The 19966-nt window shown below is 42.4% G+C and overlaps 1 protein-coding gene across 1 annotated transcript; it reads right to left on the reverse strand.

Moving 5' to 3' along the window:
- Positions 1-1256: 1256 nt before the first annotated feature.
- On the reverse strand, positions 1257-13922 carry ankha (ANKH inorganic pyrophosphate transport regulator a). The gene is made up of 12 exons (XM_061064343.1): positions 13430-13922; positions 12082-12298; positions 11760-11878; positions 11446-11529; positions 11160-11330; positions 10881-11015; positions 9466-9558; positions 9287-9379; positions 4317-4446; positions 4036-4159; positions 3711-3810; positions 1257-2138 (listed from the first exon to the last, which is right to left on the reverse strand). Exons 1-12 carry the CDS (start codon positions 13523-13525, stop codon positions 2013-2015), a joined length of 1488 nt encoding a protein of 495 aa, XP_060920326.1. The 5' UTR covers positions 13526-13922; the 3' UTR covers positions 1257-2012.
- Positions 13923-19966: the final 6044 nt, after the last annotated feature.

Raw genomic sequence — 19966 nt, forward strand, 5'->3', positions numbered from 1 at the left:
CATTCATTACGTCTGTTTGGAACCCAAACACATGGTGAAAACGTGAATTAAACAGATTTTCCTACGCTCTGCATCCGTTTGGTGTTCTCTTTTTTTTTTGTCTCTGCTCTCCCCTCTGAAGTCCTGCAGCGTCTCTTTAAGTACGACTACAAAAGACTACATCTAGGTAAGTCAGAAACAGGAAATACCTCACATCTTATAAGGTCAAATGAAACATGATGAACATTTAAACTTCATAAAAGGAGCTAAATCTGTTTGTTTTGTGACAGCTTACACCAGAGTCGTTTCTACATTCATCTTTAAGAGTTTAAGATTTTTTTTTTTTAAAGCTCCTGTGAGACACTTTGTGTTGTGGTGACTTTGGCGCCCCCTGTGGACAAAGTGTGTCCAAATGATTTGTCTCTTTTAATCTTGTCCTGTACATCATGGCCACTCCTGTGAGTTGTGTATGACAAAAAAGAAATCGCATTCTTTATTTTGAAAATCTAACATGCATCTCAAAACAAATCTTTGGCCTGGAGTTTAAAAAAACCGAGGTGAGCCGTTAATAATCTCGTCTGACACCAACCCCCGAGGCGAGGGTGGCAGGCATATGAAATAACTACATAGAATTAATCAGAGGTCTTTGGCACGGTCTCGTTTGCTTTCATAGCTCATAAAAAGGCATTTTATTCATTTCAGTTTGTTTCTTAACCAGCTCAGAACTCCTCTTCAAGGGGTTTGTGGTATTTAACCCGACAGTCCAGGTACAGGATCGGTGTTGACAACAGAAACATGGTGGTATGCTGCATTTATGTGCTCCATGTCCCAGTTTAACAGTTACGTTCAGTGTGTTCTGAAAGTCTGAATGTTATAACAACAAAAAGCGTCGATGCTAAGATGTGAAGTGTCTCTGTTACAAGTTATATTTGAGCAAAAAGTTGATGTGTAATATGTGAATCAATCAAAAGCATCTTAATATTAACAAAACATATTTTGCCCCCAATGCGATGATGAGTATGACGTCAAGTCGAGCTCCTAATTCTTTACAGTTTTAGAGTTGTTGTTCCGACTTGAGCTTGAGCAGGTGTTCATGTGCATTTTACAACTCGAAAACTTGTTTTTCCGATGTGTCCGACACCACATGAATGCACCATGAGATCATCTGTTACTTAGCAACATATCTGATTGAATTAAAACCTAATTAATCTTGAAATCATTTCTTATAGGCAGAGGGATAAACAACGACCAGATTAATCGGATTTCGACAAAACAAAAAGGTTAATAATAAAGCAATTTATTTGCCAAATAAGAATGCCTATACAGTATATACAGGACATAGGACGATCTGAATACTACTAGGAAAATGCTTGGCAAAACAGAAGAAGTAGATGGACTCCCAGACTGCATGGAAAGTGAACAGTCAGAACTGTTTTCTGTAACACACGCGATGATATATGGAGGGGTTCCTGACCCCCCCTGGGCATTAAATATACACTTTGCATTACCTATATAAAACAACAAGAATCTGTACACCATGGTATGTAAAATACGATTGCACAACCCAACAAGTCCCACAACATGTCTATATTTGAATTCAAACAACGCCTTGCCGCTTCATCCTGATAAAATAACATAAAATGATAAACTCTGTATTTTGGCAACTCCACTACCACTCGACAGATGTTTCATTCTTGATGCTGCGGAGGAGCAAAAGTTCTCCTGCGTCGATTTCCCTTGTTTACCAGCAGACACGTGACTGGTTAATACAACGGTTGATGTGTTGAAGGTCGGAAGACAAAGTTATTTACACTGATGGATGAACACTTGGAGGTGCATGGCTTTCTTTACAGTGTGCGTTTTAAATGATGTGCAGGTCCAGCAGAAGACCTCGTCGCTCTGATCCAAAGTTTAGTCCCTCTGCAGAAACCAAACCATCCTCAGCTCCTCACTGTAACACTGAGCGCTCTCTCCTCTTCCAACTCAAAGTTCCACATGGAGGGCGGGCTTTACCCTCCTCCCTCCATCAGCGCTCACTCCTGCTCCTCCTCCTCCTGGAGCTCCTCGATGGCGTCCATCTGAGTCCTGGAGCACACCTCGCTCATCGGGGCCGAGTCCTCGCCCTCCACCACCAGCTCGTTGGACATCTCGCTGTTTTTCTGCACGAACGAGACAGAAATTTAAAGTGAATGTCGTTAAGAAAAAAAAAGACCGTGCACTGCCACTGCTTGAAGCTGAGACCATCGTTCTTGTTTTCTAACACTTGACGAATTGTCAAATCCAAACGGCCAGTACAAACGTGAGTATTCAGCTGAACCTGCTGACCTCATCAGATTATGTTTCACTCACTCTTCACAGATTGGAATATTTCAAAGATCTGGCTCAGATTACAGTAAATCTCTAAATTGGAAGTTAAAACATTCAGGAGCTTAATTAGAGGAGTGTGGCTGCTCAAACTGAACACTTTTAGAATACAAATATTAAAAAAAAAAAAAATGTATTCAGGTGTTTTTCTCTTTTGTTTTTCTAGTGGGAGGACACGTGGGACTTTTCAGACCCTTATTTGAGAGGTAGGATATGTGCACACGTCCCTCTAATTAAGGAGGACCGTGTTCCAAACACAATAAACACAAGAAGAGATGGGAAGAATGCTTAAACACTTTTGCTATGAGCAGACCAATTTCGCCGAATACGCTTTAGTTCACTGTATCGTGAAGAGCCGGATGAAGAGATTAATTTAAGCTATATGTCTTAATAAAAAGATTCTATGATCAGCAGCCTGTTAGCTTAGCACAGAGACTGAAACGTGTGGAATAAGCCGACCGTGCGCTGCCAGAGAAGAACACAATCTGCCTACCAGCACCTCTAAAGCTCCTTCACTAACACCTTATTTATAGATCCTTAAATCTGCACCAAAGTCGTCTGTACACAACTTTTTTTTTTTTTTGGTTAAACGAAGGCTCATGTGCCAGAACAAAGTGACTTCAGCTGTAGGCCGCCAGCTCATCATCAAATCACCATCGTTGAAAAGGAAACGGTTAAACGTCAGCCTTTTGATTTAGGAGTCAGTGCCACTTATTATGTTCATTTGTACTTTTTTCTAAAATGAGGGTACTCCCTTCAGTTCTCTTGAGTCATCTAAAATAAAGACAAAGTAGTAGAAGTGCTGCAAGGAGATTTTTAGACCTGTGGCTGTTAACAAACCCGACAGATATGAAGTGTGATCGATCTTCTCTCAGCAAAAATCTTCTTCAAAAGTAACAAACGTGGATCAAAGTCGAGATGCTGCAGCACAACACACGAGCTATCTGTCAGTAATTGTCTCAATGTGACGTCACTCTGGGACCTTGAAGGCTGAATTTTAAAAGAGATCATGGACTGAGATTTATCTTGAATGTCACCCCTGTAATAACTCATGACTGGATTGTAAATTAAGACTATAAAAAAATTGAACAGTCTCGAGATAAAACTTGTTATGAATTGAGCTCTATACAAAAAATGACGACTGATATAAATCAGTCCTGAATGAGATGAGTACGAGGTCTCTCTCCTTTCATGTATTAATAATGGATTTTCTGAGGTCGCAGCCTTTTTTTTTTTTTTAAACACGGTGATCATAATGAGAGGGGTCACACCTGGTTTAAAATGGCTGCAGCTGTGATTCACAGAAAGCCCTGATTAAGGTGTGTGCGCTCTCGTGTTTGAAATGACCTCAGCCCAGGTGTTCTCACCTGTTGTCGATAAACATAGCAGGCTGCTATGGCAACCATTGTTGACTCCCCTATGAAGCCGGCCAGGAGGGATCCGACCCCGAGTGTGGCCCCGTGAACCCTGAATAAAAGGAGAGAGGAGATTATTTCAGCTGCTGTTTCCTTTAATCCTGTTTCTGTTTCAGAAGCTTTAGGGATGTTTGATCTTTCCACAAATAAAAACATTAAAAAGGATTGTTACATTTGAACAGAATAACACACGATACTGTATGTCATTACACAGAAGGCCTGAGTCACAGAGCTGACCTTTGTGACCCTGACACTGTTCTCTGAAGTGTTGACTTACCCCATATAAGGCAGCACAACTAGACTGGTGATGAGGACAATGATGCGGAGAACCGAGCTGGGGGCCAGCACAAAGGTCTTTTTCAGGGTCATGAGCCATCCAGTCAAATGAGCCCGAACAGTCACTGCAAACACACACACACACACACACACACACACACACACACAAAGTGGAAACATCACCCCACTGTTGAAGCTATACCCCCGTTAAAGCCACAGCAGGAAGGAAAATCCAGCTGGAACACTGATGCTGGAAAAAAAAACATCAAATGTGTGTCGTACCTGGCAGAGGGAAAAAGGAGAAGATTCGGAGCGGGACCACACACAGCGCGGCGAAATTGTAGTCCACTCCGATGACATCAACCAGGATCTTCTCTGACACATGAGGCGTCCAAAACACCACAAAGCAAAGCTGGACACAAAATGAACAAAAGACAATTCATTTTTTGCGTCCACCGCACCACAATGGAGTTGCCCCGCGCGCCTCATTAGATTTCATTACTTCATTAACTCAAGGGGTTTCAGATTGAATGTGGGCCTTTGAAGCTCACATGAAACACACGGCAGACAATGTTATTGTTTCTAGAGGAAAGTGTGGCCAAGGCACGTGCAGCACCAAAGCTTTCACTGTATTTTGAGCACATCGGGGAGTGTTAGAGAGTGTAAAAATGTCTGATCTGAGCATGAATAACACATCAGTTTGTTTAAAACTGTGTAAAGACAGTTGCTCTGCACTACAGTACAAACGTAGATCAAGCCCAAGGGGATCCATAAAAGGTGTTTTTCTACTTCCTCTCTGACTCTACACTGCTAACTCGGTCACACTCACTCTTGTGTAAAATAATGTATCATCTATGAATGAAAATGCTTCAGATTCAGCCGTAGTGTCCAGCCAACTTTCTGTTAAAACCTCATTAGTCCCAAGACAAATCTACCTGTAGAAGAACACATTTAGGACATTTATCTAGCCAATCACGCTCTCCTGCCAACTACCAATCGTTTAGATTGTCCCTCTTCGCTGCACATGTACTTCTACAGTATTTCTGATTCCTTGAAAATGGAAAATGGAAAACTGAAATCAATACTAATGCCCTAATGTCCTAATACTAATGTGACCTACAAAAGTAAACACCATCAGTGACTTGTTGATAATTTCTTGATAAAAAGTTTAAAGCTGGCAAAGAGCAGAGAGAGCTGGTACAGCTTTGTCCACTGGGGGAGCAAAAATCAAACGCATATTCAAAATCCCAGACAGGAATTTTAAGTTGAATACTGTGGCTTCTGCTTTTCCTATAAAAAGTTCCACCGTGTACTCGGATGTTTTGTCTTGCTGGGCCTGTTTGCTGTCTTTAACACAGTAAACAACCCTATGTGACCCAGTCATCCGGAGTGCTTCCCTTCCTCCGTTCATGTCCTTAAATCATAGGCGTCAGGGCTCAGGATCAGTCAAAGTGGCACGACAAGGAAAAAAGTACATATGTCTGACTTCCTGTCTAATGGAGCACCCAAGGACCAGTGCTTGGTCCCTTGTTTTTCCCTTAATATTCACCCCTTTCCTGTGTCTGATTATACATGGTGGTTTCTCTTAACCACTGCTACGCCGATGATACTCTGCTCTATCATCCAGACATCCTAACTATCACGCTTTGGAATTCAGCCCGTCTTATGAAATCTTATGATAGATGCAGGAACACAAACTTCGACTCTATCCTGGCATGACTTAACTCCAAGAGATACAAGTAAGTGCTGTCAATTCATCACAACTTAAGTATCCAGATCCACTTCACAAAACTTCGGCTTAAAGCGTGATATATAAAGAAGGGACGCCATTAGAATTCATAAAAGAAAGCCCAAGCTTCATTAAAGTATAACAGGCCAGAATGTACCAAAATAGAAACAAGAGAATAATGAAACCAAAAGGGACTGGAGACCCCCGCCAAAATAATCAAAAGATTGCAAGGTGTTTATTCAACCATCCAATGGACGGTCGCTCTCAGCACCTCCCTGTAAACTACCCAAGAAAAAACAAAAGACTGAAAACAGGACTACCAGAGATCTCCAGCACAAACTGAATCAACAAACTAAAATAACAAAACCCGGTAGTTTAAAACATGCTGAGTGTTTAGGGAGAAATAAGAAAAGGTTAAGAGGTAGCACTCCTCCCCATGCATCTGCACACTTCCTGCCACTTTACATCACTTCCTCCTCCCTGAGTCTCTCTCGCACTCAGGTGTGCAGAGCAGACCAGAGAGAGAGAGAGAGAGACCAGGGCTTCAGACCAGACCACACATAAAATCTCCAGCAAGTCAGCAAGAAATCCAGCATCTTGACTACAACTACTTTAATTGAAGTCACAATGGTCACTCAGTAATTTTTCTTTCTGCTATAAAATCGCAAGAAAGATCAGGTTGGATCTGAGTAGCCACTCAACTCTTGGTATATTCGCTTGGCATCTCTTGACCAGACTACTGCGGTGACCCTCCTACAGGATGTAGAGTTTAAACTTTGCACTTGGTCCAAATGTGGCAGCACATCTAGTCTTCAACCAGCCAGAAGCAGTTCATCATATCATGACTGCAGCACTCATCCTCTGAGGCCGCAGTGTTCAGACAAAAAGCTTCTTCTTGCAAATGAATAAATGTTGAATTATTCATGCTGCTGACTGTAAGTCGCTCTGTTGTTAAGAGCAAATAAGGGAAGGTGAGAACTGAAGATGACACACAACACACCTTGTATTACCTTTGGAGTCTAAAATTCCCTAAATCGCCTCGAGCAGTTCCATAAACATTTCACAATCTCACTCATCTTAAAGAATCACATATGTTGAAAGGAGTTGATGTGGTTTTGTGGATTTTGATCCCCTGAACCAGAACACAGGAGCAGATTACCTGTAAGTGATGATTTCACTTTGTATCACCTTTACCATCTGTGATCATGTTAGCAGGATGGAGGCACATAACTAATGTGTGTGTGGCTGAAGCTGGACCGCCGTCTCCCCTGACTCAGCTGTGGTTTTTCTAAACGGAGTGACGCATGCACACTCACTGCTCTGACATCCAGCCTGTGTTCATATGGTGCGCTTTTGTCAAACATACTTTGTGTACTTTCTCTGCCTGTTTTCATTCGGTTGTCTTTCCTTTTCGTGTATTAGAACAAGTCCTGACATGAGGTCCCCCACCGCGTGTTACTAACACGGCTACAGGCTGTACCTTCCTGCCTGCACACACCCTCACATACATGTTTACAGCTCTGGGATCCACATCTGGTGTGCCAGTCTCCTCCTCCTCTTCCCTCCTCCTCCCATCAGAACCAACCACGGCCACAAACTTCCTGTTTTTCTTACTCAGCCCGTTGAGAAAATTAACTTACGCAACACTCTGCTCCACTTTTTTTTTTCTTCACATAACAGACATGCGTTGTGTAATTAACGGTAAGTAAAAGGTAAATCTGATCATACAGACTGGATTGACCTGTTCTGCATCATTTTCCAAACATTCTGCTGAAACACAAAAACACTCTGCAGCAGTGCACATGATGTGACAGCAGCGCTCATTACCGAGCAGAAAAGTACACCTGCATGGAGCTTTAGGAACGTGTTAACTGATATGTTGTATGTGAGGGCCTGTTTTATTAAGCGCTTAAAGCACGGGTGGTAGTGTTGGGGGGGACACAAAAGCCCCTTAGCCTCTTCACAAATTCCACCTTAATGTGTCTCCCACTCTCTCTGCAACCTGAAACCACTACAGTATGGCAAAGGAAAAGTACATTCAGTGCGCCTGCAAGCTGTAAACCGTCAAATTAAACATGTGCACTTTGGTTTAAAAGCTCCTGTTGCCCTCCTCTCTGACTTAACGGTCAGGTTTTGTGACTGAAGGAGAAACATTTGACAGCATTGCCTTTGGCAAGCCACGCAGAACTATGCTAAACATGTTTCTGCATAACACTGGAATGGTTGTGTCAGTGTCAAGAGCTGAACCCTGACCCACTTACAGTATCTTTCAATCTGCGATACAACAGGATTTGAAAAAAGGTAAACACCGTCTAGTCGATGTGTTTTGAAGAATATCTTTTGCATGTTATGTGTAATGAGTTTTTCCCTTCTACGCAGAATTGAATGTGTGGAAATGGACACTAATAATATAATATTTATATGGAGCTGACCACTGCTGTAGGACTGCTGACACCTAACCTCCATTAGGGAAACCTTAGACTCTAAACTAAAACTCTGCAACTATAGGAGTGCCCATCACGAAGAGCTTCATGTCCGCTGTACAAACAACCCAGTGAGGTCCAAGTGTTTGTGTGACACTGTGGATTAAAGCTCCTGCATGCGAGGAGTTTTTGGCTCGTCACGAGACAGACTAAAGTTAATATCCATGCATCTTTATGAGCTACAAAAGCAAAAGAGACAATCAACATAAAGATTAACGACTACCGCATCGCTATTTTTAATGTCTTATAAAACTACTGCTGCAGGGTAGGTGTCAGGCAAAGTGCTGAACAGCTTCAATTACACTTTACTCTGCAAAGATTCGCAGAGTGACGCACTCGGCTGTTAGGAGAGAGCACGGAGACTTTCTGTTTAAATAAAACACTTCTTAAACATGTACAGTGCAAAATAAGCCAAGAGGTGGGAGCCTATGCTTTGTCCACAGGGGGCGCCATAATCAACACACACAGGAGCTTTAACAAAAGTCATGGCCCGAGGAGAAACGTTTCTCATTTTATCTTGAAAAAAAAAAACATCAGAGCAAACTAAAAGCGCTCGACAGTTTCCCCAGAGCCGAAGCTGAAGTGTTTCATTTGCTTGTATTCAAAACAAACAAATGTGTAATGACCTAACCAGTATAAAAGCAGTGAGTACTCTTGTTTATCAAATCTTTTTTTCCACAGTTCTGCGTAACAACTTGCGTAAACGATGAAACTATTAGCTTAACTGTTCCCGAGTAGTTTTTGCTCTAAACCTCTCTAACTTTCCCTCAAGAATTCATGCCCCAAGTCCGGTTGTTTTTGTGGTCCCTGTGGAGACAATCCTTGACCCAAGTCAAGGATTGTCTCCACAGGGACCACAAAAACAACCGTCAACCACACCTTTTTTTTCGGCTGTAATTAAAGGTTGCTTCACCCGCATGGCTGAGCCGTACTCAGCATGTTGCATAATTCTGCAAAAATGGTACAAAGTTGGCGAGGGACTGAAGAGAGGAGCAGAGTGGAGGGAGGAGGGGGGACATAAATATGCATCATCGTCTTACCGTGAGTGACAGGGCCAGACAGCAGAATGTAAACTTTTTGATATGGGATTTGTTGACAGGAGTTCCAGCGCTCAACTTGTTGCTGGGATTGTTCTGTCGGTGAGAGAGAAAAGTTAAGAGGCCATTACACTTCATTTTATCACACCAGCAGGAGCACTAGCAGGGGCAGCCTGCGTTACCTTGTCAAAGGCCGGGTACACGGCTCTGAGCTCAGTTAACCAGCCGTACGGCATGTGACCCACAGGGTATGTGGCTGTGAGGACGGCCACGGCCTGGAATGACAAAGACACAGCAGTTGTAAGTCAGTCAGCACGCCACCATTTCTATGTTAAAAATACCACACTGAGCACACACGGCTACATTAATAACCGGAGTCTAACAATAGCTGACATGAAAGCAGCACATGTCTCTCACTTTCCCCAGAGGCGTGCTTTTCTTTCTTCTTCTAACACGTTTATGATTGGATAACCGCCCGCAGCTCGTTAATTGTGTCCCACACAACAACAGCAGCCAGTGTCCAGCTTTACGCAGGAACAGTAGGGACATGTGCGTATGTTTTCACTCGCTGTGATCACGTCCTGAACTCCACATGAACGCTGTGAATCCCCCCCAAACCACTGGCAGCCAGTGTTGTTGATTACGTCCAGCTCATTCTGGTAAACAGCTTTGCATTGTCTCTAGCAGTGAGGGTCTCTGAAAGCCAGAATGCTCCAGAGGGGAGATTGTGAGCATCTGACAGTTCATCTGCAGTAACTTGAGGGGAAAATGAGTCGACTGGCTTTTAAGCGGTTCTACATTCGCTCCTCATAATACTTTAAATTGGATTATAGCCTTTGAATCAGCTGTTTATGTCTGCTCTTTAGTTATGTTTAGAATAAACATCGTGCATTTACAGAAGCACAGATCAGCTGTTTTAGCCTTTTTTTTTGTTACGCCTTCATCTCGAGGCCACAAGTTAACAAGCTGGTTTATCAAGATAAGAGGAAATCAACCCGAGAAAAAAGATGATCTCGTCACTCTTGATGATAAATAATGTTTATCAGAAATCAAAGAGTAACACACCAGCAAGCAGAGACGTCTAGTACGCAAGCACACAACTATAGCTAAGTACAAAACTAAAATACTGTCCAGATATCCTGCGAGCTACACGGGCATGGTGTCTGACTGTTTGGTGTCACGCGTGGTTTCTCTATCTTTAAAAGAAAAACAACTGAAACAACAGATAAACACAACCAGGACAGGTTGTTCTTCAAACAAGTGACAAGTCGTTCAGCCGGCTCGCCGACACAAAGAGCAGGTTTTTAGACATCAAAGTTGAGAGAGAAAAAAAACAAACGTATTGTTTTTTTGCTTCCTTGTCCTCATAGCTTCCTGTTAGGAACATATGACGCTATAATCTGGTCACAGTTCAGGTTTGAATTTGCCTGAAAGACAATCACATGATCCAGACACTGATTTCCATAATATACACCCAACATCATTTAGTAAAATCACTCGAAGCAGGTCCTTTCTTGACCTCTGTCTGCATGACGTTTAGCCACTGCAAAGAAAAGACTGAGACTTATTTGGTGATTTGAAGTCCTGATGCACCCACCTCTGTAGCATCAGAGGTCCCTTTGAGGTCACGAGACACAAAGAGGTTGACGATGGGTCGGCTGATGCGCTGAGTGGCCAGGATGAGGGCCAGGGGCCACCAGAAGCTCAGCATCTTTTTGATAGTGGCGTCGCCCTGCGGGGATGAAGACATCACCAATGAATCAGGAATATTTAGGATAAGAAGATAATTCCTCTTTGCTGATTTCTCCATTATTCAATTGGGGTTTTTTTTGGACAGAAACTGAACAGTTCAACATGAAAAAAGGGAAGCACTCACTCCGACATCAAGTCCACTGGAGTCTGGGATGTTGTCGTGAATGTTACAGTAGTAACCTAGACCGACGATGCTGAAGCGGACCAAGGCACCCATATACAGGGAGAGGATTGGGATGAGTAACGGCTCCACACATTCTAGGTTACTGTGGAGGAGAATGGCCACGAACACAATCTGCACGGAAGAAAAATAAATGAAGCAAAAACACCAAAACAAACCACAGCTTGCAAAACAGAAAGGTCTGCATTTGTCCTGCATTGCATTAACGGGGAGGAATGGTTCTAATTACCTGTGCCACAACATCAGAGATGGAGGCTGAGCCCACTATGACGCTGTATTTGTTCTTGAGAAGTATCCCGGCATGAATCCACGCCTTCAAACAGAACAATGAACAGAGACGTTACCTCAAGACAAAAGCTCTATTTTGGCCGTTTCCTCAACCGCAGCTGGATGACAGGCAACACTAAGCAGGGAATGCACTTCCACTTGCGCCGTGCAAGAGGATTTTAAAAAATGTGCTATTTCTAGGTCAGGTGTGTTTTAAATCCATGCTTGCATGCAAAACTTCTCATGTAGAATAATCCTGATGTACTGCAAACTCACCATGGCGTCCAACACAGGGAATGCCGCCAGGTATAAGAAAGCCTTTCTTGTCTTCTGCCCCACAGATTCATCCACATGGTGGAGCTTATTAATAATGTAGTATCCTAAATCTGTGTACGCTGTGAAAAAAAAAAAAAGATAAGTGAGAAAAGGTTAAGAAGATTATCTTATTTTTGATGTTTTGTTCAGCAGGGTGCTACAAAAATGAAGCTCTAGTTTCGCCGCAAAACAAACTCTTCTTTTTTTTTGTTTTTTTTTTACAGGATGCGGTTTTAGCACAGCATGTTATCACGCGCGCACAAACAAACCCTTAACCACACACCTATCAAGATATGAAGCACGAACGCGATGGCGCCGGCCGTCGCCATGCAGAGCACCGCCTTCCTCCGGTCCCTCTTGCTGTTGACAAACACCAAGCCCACATTCTTGAAGTCGCTCATGGGTCCGGTGAAGAACTTCATCAGGGAGTAGGCCAGGCCGTAGCTGGCCAGCATTTCGACCGCATCCTCTTTGACGGTGGCTATGCCCCTGTTGAGGGCCTGGAACAGGAATGGCGGTGGAGAGGGTGAGGAAACACATGAAAGGGGAAGAGGAGTTAATCATGGCAGTGTGACCAGCTCACATGACACTGACTTAGCCTAATTTTATCTCTGACCAGACGGCATATGATGTTCCACTGCGACCCTATACGTATATATAAAAAATAAAATGCTTTACAGGCATAATAAAAAAACAGACCTTTGGCTAGTATGAGCTGGTATCATTATGTCTGCAAGGGAAGCACCCATAACACTTCCTCTGATGTATTTCCATTCAGTGTTGCCTTCAGAAAAAACTACTCCAGCTGTCCTCTTCCTTTGCAGGACTGTTTGCTATTTATACCAGCTAACAGAGCCATTACATAAGCTTAATCCTAACATCTCCAAGTCACAATGTGCTGTTTTTTTTCCTTGACTCACACACACACACACACTATCTGCTCAGTGTCGCTTTGGGAGATGGCAGCCATCACATTAGTCATATGTCTGACAAAAGGACAGGAAATGTACAAGCTGGGAAATATGACGAATCAAGAATTACAAGGAGACATGATCCGCCATTCTTTTTTTTTTTTTTTTTTTTACAGTCTATGGTACAAACAGGCCTTGATTCGGATGTACTGATTAAACCAAAGACTAACATGTCACAGCAAGACAGTGCAGTGTTTGTAAAGGGTGATGCATAGAGCTGAGAATCCTGCAGGGGCTCGATGCAGTGACAGAAAAGTGGAATAAACAAAACAAGGCCCCCCTTTTTTCTCTCTCTCTCTCTCTCTCTCTCTCTGCGTAAAGGGTTACTCGCCACCTCTCCCTCTCCTCCTACATAATGTACATAACCCCCCCAGTGGACACCTTCTCACAGCTTCTGCCTGCTAAGCTAACTGTAGCTACACAACAAGCCGTCTTTGACTGAGGAAAAAAAAAAGGGGGGGTCGACATGTTCAGTGTCAGTCGGTGTTTTCTAGAGCTCAAAGCGTTGATGCTCGGCGGCAGCGGAAGCAGCAGTTCATACTCTAAAATATAATCCCCACAGAGGCGGAATATATATATATAAAACAATATACACAGTAAAAGCATCTGCAAGCTGCAGTCTGAGGGTTTGTACAGCACATAAAAAAAGAAGTGTGTTACCTGCTCTCCGAGGTCGATGGCAACATTGGTGATCGCCAAAGGCACCAGAAAGCGGATGAGAGGCAAGTAAGGAATGAGGGATGGAAACTCCACCATAGTACAAGCCGGGATGACAGAGCGAGGGGCATCTGCCTCGGTCTTGATTGATTTAGAGGAAAGATCAAGAGACTAGCGGCTGAGCACCTGTGTTTCTAGAGAGATGAAAGGGAGCGGCGGCGCTTCGCAATGTTTGCACGATGCTGCTGAGCCGAGGCGAAGGTCAACGGAAAATTCAAACCGGCGCATCTTCCTCCCAAATCATCATCAAGAGGTCGGTGGCGCGAGGTAACATCAGACGAGTCGAGAAGAGAGGAAGCGTCCCGCTGTGTTTCCCCCCCTCCCGTTTGAGAAATGGAGGGAAGAGATAATCTCGAAAAAGGTTGGATTAGTTTTCTAGCCCCGCATCTGACTGACTGAGTGCGCCTGTGCTGCGCAGTCCCGGTTGTTGTCGACACTCCCCGAGTGCTGCTGCACGTGGGCCTGGCATCCCGACCGTGACATCATCAACCGAGTCTAAAAACCTGTTTTTTTTTTACTGCATGTACACAACACAACACACACAAAAAACTGCACACGGCGTGTTTACATTACAGCAGGACAATGAAGCAGCTTTGTTCTGCCGGTGCATTGTCATGGTGAAGAAATGCACATGCTGGTTTTAAATGTACACACGAGCGACCAAAAATAGGACAAAATGTGACTGGACCCTGGTGCTCACTTCTTGCTCAACTGTAGGCGGCTGAAGAGGCAAACAAAAACAAAAAAAAGAAACCACAAAACCCCGTAATGGTACAAAAATATCTTCTCCTGAAAATAGTTTTCCCATACACGTTTGTATGTTTTCTCTCTGTCCTCTTCTTTTAAAAACAGATATTCAGAATAACCCTCGTTTAAAAAAAAGAGCAAGTGAAGGCTGACCCCTGGTGGACAAAGTAAAAACCACAACAACTTCATAACGTGCCTATTTTGATGCATTTTTAATGATTTGTATTCTAAATCCTAGAAATACATAAACAATTCAAAAAACAATAAATATGCATAAACACCTGCAAACTATAAACATAAACATCTGCAAACTATAAAACACAGTAAGATGATTTTTTAGGATCTTTCAGTCACATTAAATGTTGATGTTTTAGTTTTGTAGAAGACGCACTGATTGGGAAAATCAGGGCCGAAAATACTGATGTTATAAAATACAATTTAATCGATTGCTGATTCCGATACCGATGTTTGTTTCATGACCTCTTTTAGTGTAACACTCCAACAATGCCAACATTTTCAAGTTTGTCAGTGAGAATAAGTTTTTTTTCCAACAGGTGGCTCAATCTGCCCAATGAAAAACCTCTTCTCTGAATCAGCAGTTAGGTGTACTACATGTCCATATTAAATGGATTTGGCACAACTAAGAAACATCGGATACTGACATCTGCTCATGCCGATGTGCTGAACCGCACCTCTCAGTAAGATTTATTATTATTGCACAGGTTCAAGTACTGAGACACGTTAAGGTATAACTAGAAGTGCAAACACAGAAAAGTGCACAACAAGTTAAAAAAAAGGAGTAAACATGGATAAATAAAGGTTTACAAAAACGGCATTATGTAAGGAAAATAGCTGCAGGTTTTATTCAGTGGAAAGTTAAATCAAGGCCATTAAAACAAAGAATCCTAAAAAGTATGGGAGAGCTTACTACTATCTCTTCTGCCCTTTCACACACATACAGGTATGCAGATATTCAGTTTACAGTCAACACCAGATGCCAGAGTTGCAGTGTAAAGCTCTCCGAGTGAAGTCTGAGTAACGTTCAGTAAGTTGTTTGTGTAAGTGCCTGAGGGAGCTTCTGCAGTGATTTAACAGTTGACTCAACCTTTTACTAGCAGACATGCCTCTCCCTGGCAGCTGTAACCTAAGTCAGATGTTTGCGAAAGATCCTGCAGACCTGCAAGGACACTCTGTGAGTTACAGCCACAATATCATTCCTCCACAATGTCAAGACAGTTAAATAACAAACGGCCCAAGGTTCTCAGTAACAGAGCTGGTTTTGTTTTTAAACTTTACAGTCGACTTTAACAAGCTGTTCTTCTTGTTTTTTTTTACAAGTCTAGAAGTGTGTTCAGTGCAGCGTTTATCTAACTGAGCGTGCTTTTGCTCATTCTGTGGGCGGGGTTTTTGGACAACAATGCTGCAGTGATTCCCCGGCATCCTTTATAAAGGTGCTTTAATAATAGTTTGTGCATGCTGAAACATCAAGGAGCACCGATGAACATATCCGTGTGTAAGAAGGATGCATGTGCACGGTTTTAATGACACAATTCAGTTCAGTGTGTTGTTGGTTCTCCTCTGTTTTAGGAGGTGGGTGGCATTTTTTGGATGAGCTCTCGGGTATTGACATGAACATGTCCAATTCTGCTTTTTCATTTCCATGACTTGGAAAAGTGTTTACAAGTTTCCCAGACTGTTAAAAGCCCAGGGAACATTCATAACACTGTGGGGTTTGAATACAGAGAGTTTTGTTTTGTTTGTGTTTTTGAGCTGGAAACCATCTTCATACTGGTTTTCAGTGAAGCACCTGTTTGTTTTTAACATTTAGAATGTTTATACTGGGCAGCTTGACCATAAAGACGAACATCTGAACAGAAACATGACAGCATTTGTTTGCATTTGTGACAAAACAAGTAAGATTCACAAGTACTGTCTCTCTCTCTATTGAATGTGATCGACCAAAGAAATATTCCATGTGATACAACACGCCCTCTAGTGGCCATTTTGGGGAACGTCAACTCCTGAAAAAAAAACAACTCTGAGCATCCTGTATGAAATTTAGATCTGATCCTTAAGGGTCATTTTCACTCTCATACAGTAAAACCTCAGAGTTGTTCTGATTCCTTTCAATGTCTCATATTCTGCAAAATACTCATTTTCTCTAACACTAATATGTGTCCCTAGTCTGTCTACAAACCCCCCAATGATGAGAAAAGACCATCCTCGCCATCTTTTGCCTGCTCCACTTTTCAGAAAATGTGTGTTCAAACAGGCCGTTTGGAGATTTTGGTCACAGAAGCTTTAAGTACTGTCTTGTTTTGATGACCTTCTTTGGACGTTATGCTGGGCAACAATATCACTTTCTTCAGCCACATGATGTCACTAAAAAATGGATACAGATGGTATTTTAATTAATATGTTTGGTGATATCTTACATCACTACACAATTATGTGCAAAGGATCAAAGTGTATCTGAGGGTGAGGGGAATGTCATCCAATAAGTCTGGACCATCAGCTGGTCCCTGCACACGCTATGATGGGAAATAAAACATGATTCAGATTAGCTACGTTTCAGGGAGGGGAATTTTACACTCTTCTTCTTCTGAGTTTCACTGAAAGAACATATAATGTCATCTGAGTCATTTAACAATCTGCAAAAAAAAAGAGAGGAACCAACAGAAGGCTGATTCATGTGCGATGATTCATCTTTATCACACATCCTCTCTGCAGCCTTGTTTCATCAGCAATCAGTGCTTCTGGGGAACCTTCTCAACATTAAGAGCACAGAGTCTGCCTTTTCGTTTAGCCGTTTGTCACACACCTCTTTGATTTTTACAGGTGTTCCCACTCAGGTTCCCCACAGCTGATTCATGTTGTTTTCAGAATATGGAGCATCCCATGTTCTGCTGCCTGTAGATCACATTATCAGACAATACAGCGGCAACAACTCACACGCCTGGCAATGATGTGCAAGAGCAGTTCAGTTAAAGGCTGAGTAATGCTTTTAAAAAATCAACCTCATCAAAGCCCAAACTCTTTCCATATTTCTGTTATGTGATTTGTTATTGTTTGTATTTGACAGAAATTACACAGCACTGGATGGATTCATTTGCATACATGCATTGAAAATGTCAGCCTTTTTTTCCACAATGATACAGCAGTGACGTTAAGGAGGAATTTTCAGTTATTTCTTTCATGATGGCTGATATTTTATACATATTTATGACTCTTACCAGCACCACTGAAACCAAATGTTACACCCTTAAAAATGCTGCTATAGTCATTTGGGTAACTTTCAGTTGTTATTATCATGCTCTCAGAGTGACTTAACACCGACCACACCCTTCGATTATCTTGGATGTGGTTAGAGATGGAACCTTCTGGAAACATGAAACCGGGGAGGGCAGCTCGACTCTGCTCTTCATCTGGTGTTGAGTTACTCTTTATGGAGGAGTAGGAAGTTGTGCAGGGATTCAATTAATAACAATATTTTCAGTTTTCATTTTTTTTTCTTGGGTTCATCATATAATGTCTCTTCTCCAGATTTATTCAGTTTGGATGTTGGAGGGTTTTGGGCCTCGCCCTGTTGGACAGGAGCCCCCCGTGCATGGGGGGGCTTTCTGCAGCTACTCCAGCTTCCTCCCAAAGTCCAAAAATTGCCTTTTTTTCTTAAGCTTTGACAAACACTGTCATTGCCATAGTGACCCAATGTGATTGACAGGTGTCATGACACGCCCCCTTGATTTGCCGATCATTTGAGCTCATTTCATTCAGCCCACAGGACACCAACACAGGACCCATCTAAAGTGTTACAGACTGAAGAGATGTTAAGAACACAACTTTGAACTTCTACAATATTTAAACCAACATTTTTTTTTTGTTAATCTCTTATTGAATCATTTGAATCTCTTACAGCTGTACTTTCATTATTTTTATTGTTGTTGTACTGTCGTTTTATGGAAAGCACTTTTTGGACTTTTACAAAGTGCAAAACAAGTGAAGTTATCTTTCTTTTGAATTTCTTTATGGGCTTTTTATGCCTTTATTTCAGAAACCAGGGCGAGCGAGAGAGTGGGGAAGGACACGCAAGAAAAGAGCCTGAAGTCGGATTCAGACCCAGGCCGCCCGCTCTTGAGGACTTAGTCTGCATGCACTAGCCATTGGGCTACCAGTGGCTGGAGAGGGCTAGTATTGCATTCTTGTGTTGCTGCATCTGCACATCTTGTATATTTAAGGAAATATAGTAAAAGTAGTAAAAACAACTAAATCGGATAGACCTCCACGCAGAGAATAAATGCAGTTACATATCGTTTTAATTGTAGATTTGTGGTGGACGTGTTGCTTGCAATAATTCTTACGTTCACATAGAAAGATAAAAATCAAATCAAACCGAGTCTGTTACTGTGATGCACTTCAGGCCGGGCTGTCTGAAGCTGTGACAGGCTGCAGCTCAATAACTGTCTGCTGTCACTGTCAATAATTAATGAGTCAATTAGCTGTTGAGTAGCCGGACAGATATGCCATGGTCTCATTGTTGGCTGCTTAGCTGGCAGCTTCCTCTCAGCGACTGAGCTGAGCGGATATTGATTTTCTGCCCTCGTATGAAGGCATCATGCTGAACTGTTTCCTCGCTGTATGAGGAGGAGCTCATCCTCTGGTCATTTATACGAGTCTGCTGATAATAAGAATCTAACTGAATGAATGAATGAGAGGAAGGGCGTTTCTTTAATTCAACATGATGTAATCCTTTGAGAGAAAGCACTGGCTCTTAGCTCATGTCAGAATCTATAGTCATCAGTAAAATGGAAGAAACAAATGAAACGTTAGAGCTTATACGCTGAGTACACAAAGAATATGAATCAGAAAAGGAAGGACAACAGTTAGCATCCATCCCTGTTTTGTCTCATCCAATAGAAGTATATCAGATGGAAATGAACTCCCGGTGCAGACATCAAAATCCTTTTTGCTCGATCTTGTCTCGGTCTAAGACTCTGGATTTTAAATCAAGACCGGTCAAGACCGCGGCTGATAGGCTGTTATTACAAGTCATTACTATGATAAGAAAGTAAACGCTCTTTTCTAAAAGAACAATTAACTTTGATTCATTCAGAATTACATTTTTATCCCCAGCTACGTCCGCAACCTTCCTGCTGTCACAGGCTTGAGTGACACGCCCGCTGCACACAAGATGATGATTCTTCATTGATATTCATGGTCTTGGTCTCACCCTGCCTTGGTCTTGGTCTTGTCTTGGTCTCGATTCACTAAGTGTCTCGGTTAGTGTGGTCTTGACTACAACACTACTATCAATCTATCTCCATCCATCCATCCATCCAAATACACCGTGTCATTCAAAATTGGTAGAACTAGTTTTATTGAGAGCGGAAATTAAAACAATCCGACCTCTGCCAGGCTCCGGTTATCAAGAGGAAATGATGCCCGCTTCTCTTAAAGCTGCACTCTGTGTCTCCAGAAAGAACGAAAAAAAAAGAAAACAGCAACACAAGAAACATTTGGAGAACGATGTTCCTCCTTCTGAAAGCATCCAAAAGTGAGGAAAGGAGAGAAGGAAAGAATACGAGGAAAGCAGAGGAGGATGAAGAGTGTAAAGGTGTTCCTTTTTCCCTTCTGCTGGATTCAATGACACAAAGATATTTCTTTTTTGGCCTGCAGTGCTCTTCTCTTTTATCAAACTAATCATTTATGTTTTCCCCTGAAGCCTCCAGAATCGAA

Source organism: Labrus mixtus, chromosome 19 (genome assembly GCF_963584025.1).
Source record: "Labrus mixtus chromosome 19, fLabMix1.1, whole genome shotgun sequence".
Taxonomy (NCBI): Eukaryota; Metazoa; Chordata; class Actinopteri; order Labriformes; family Labridae; genus Labrus; species Labrus mixtus.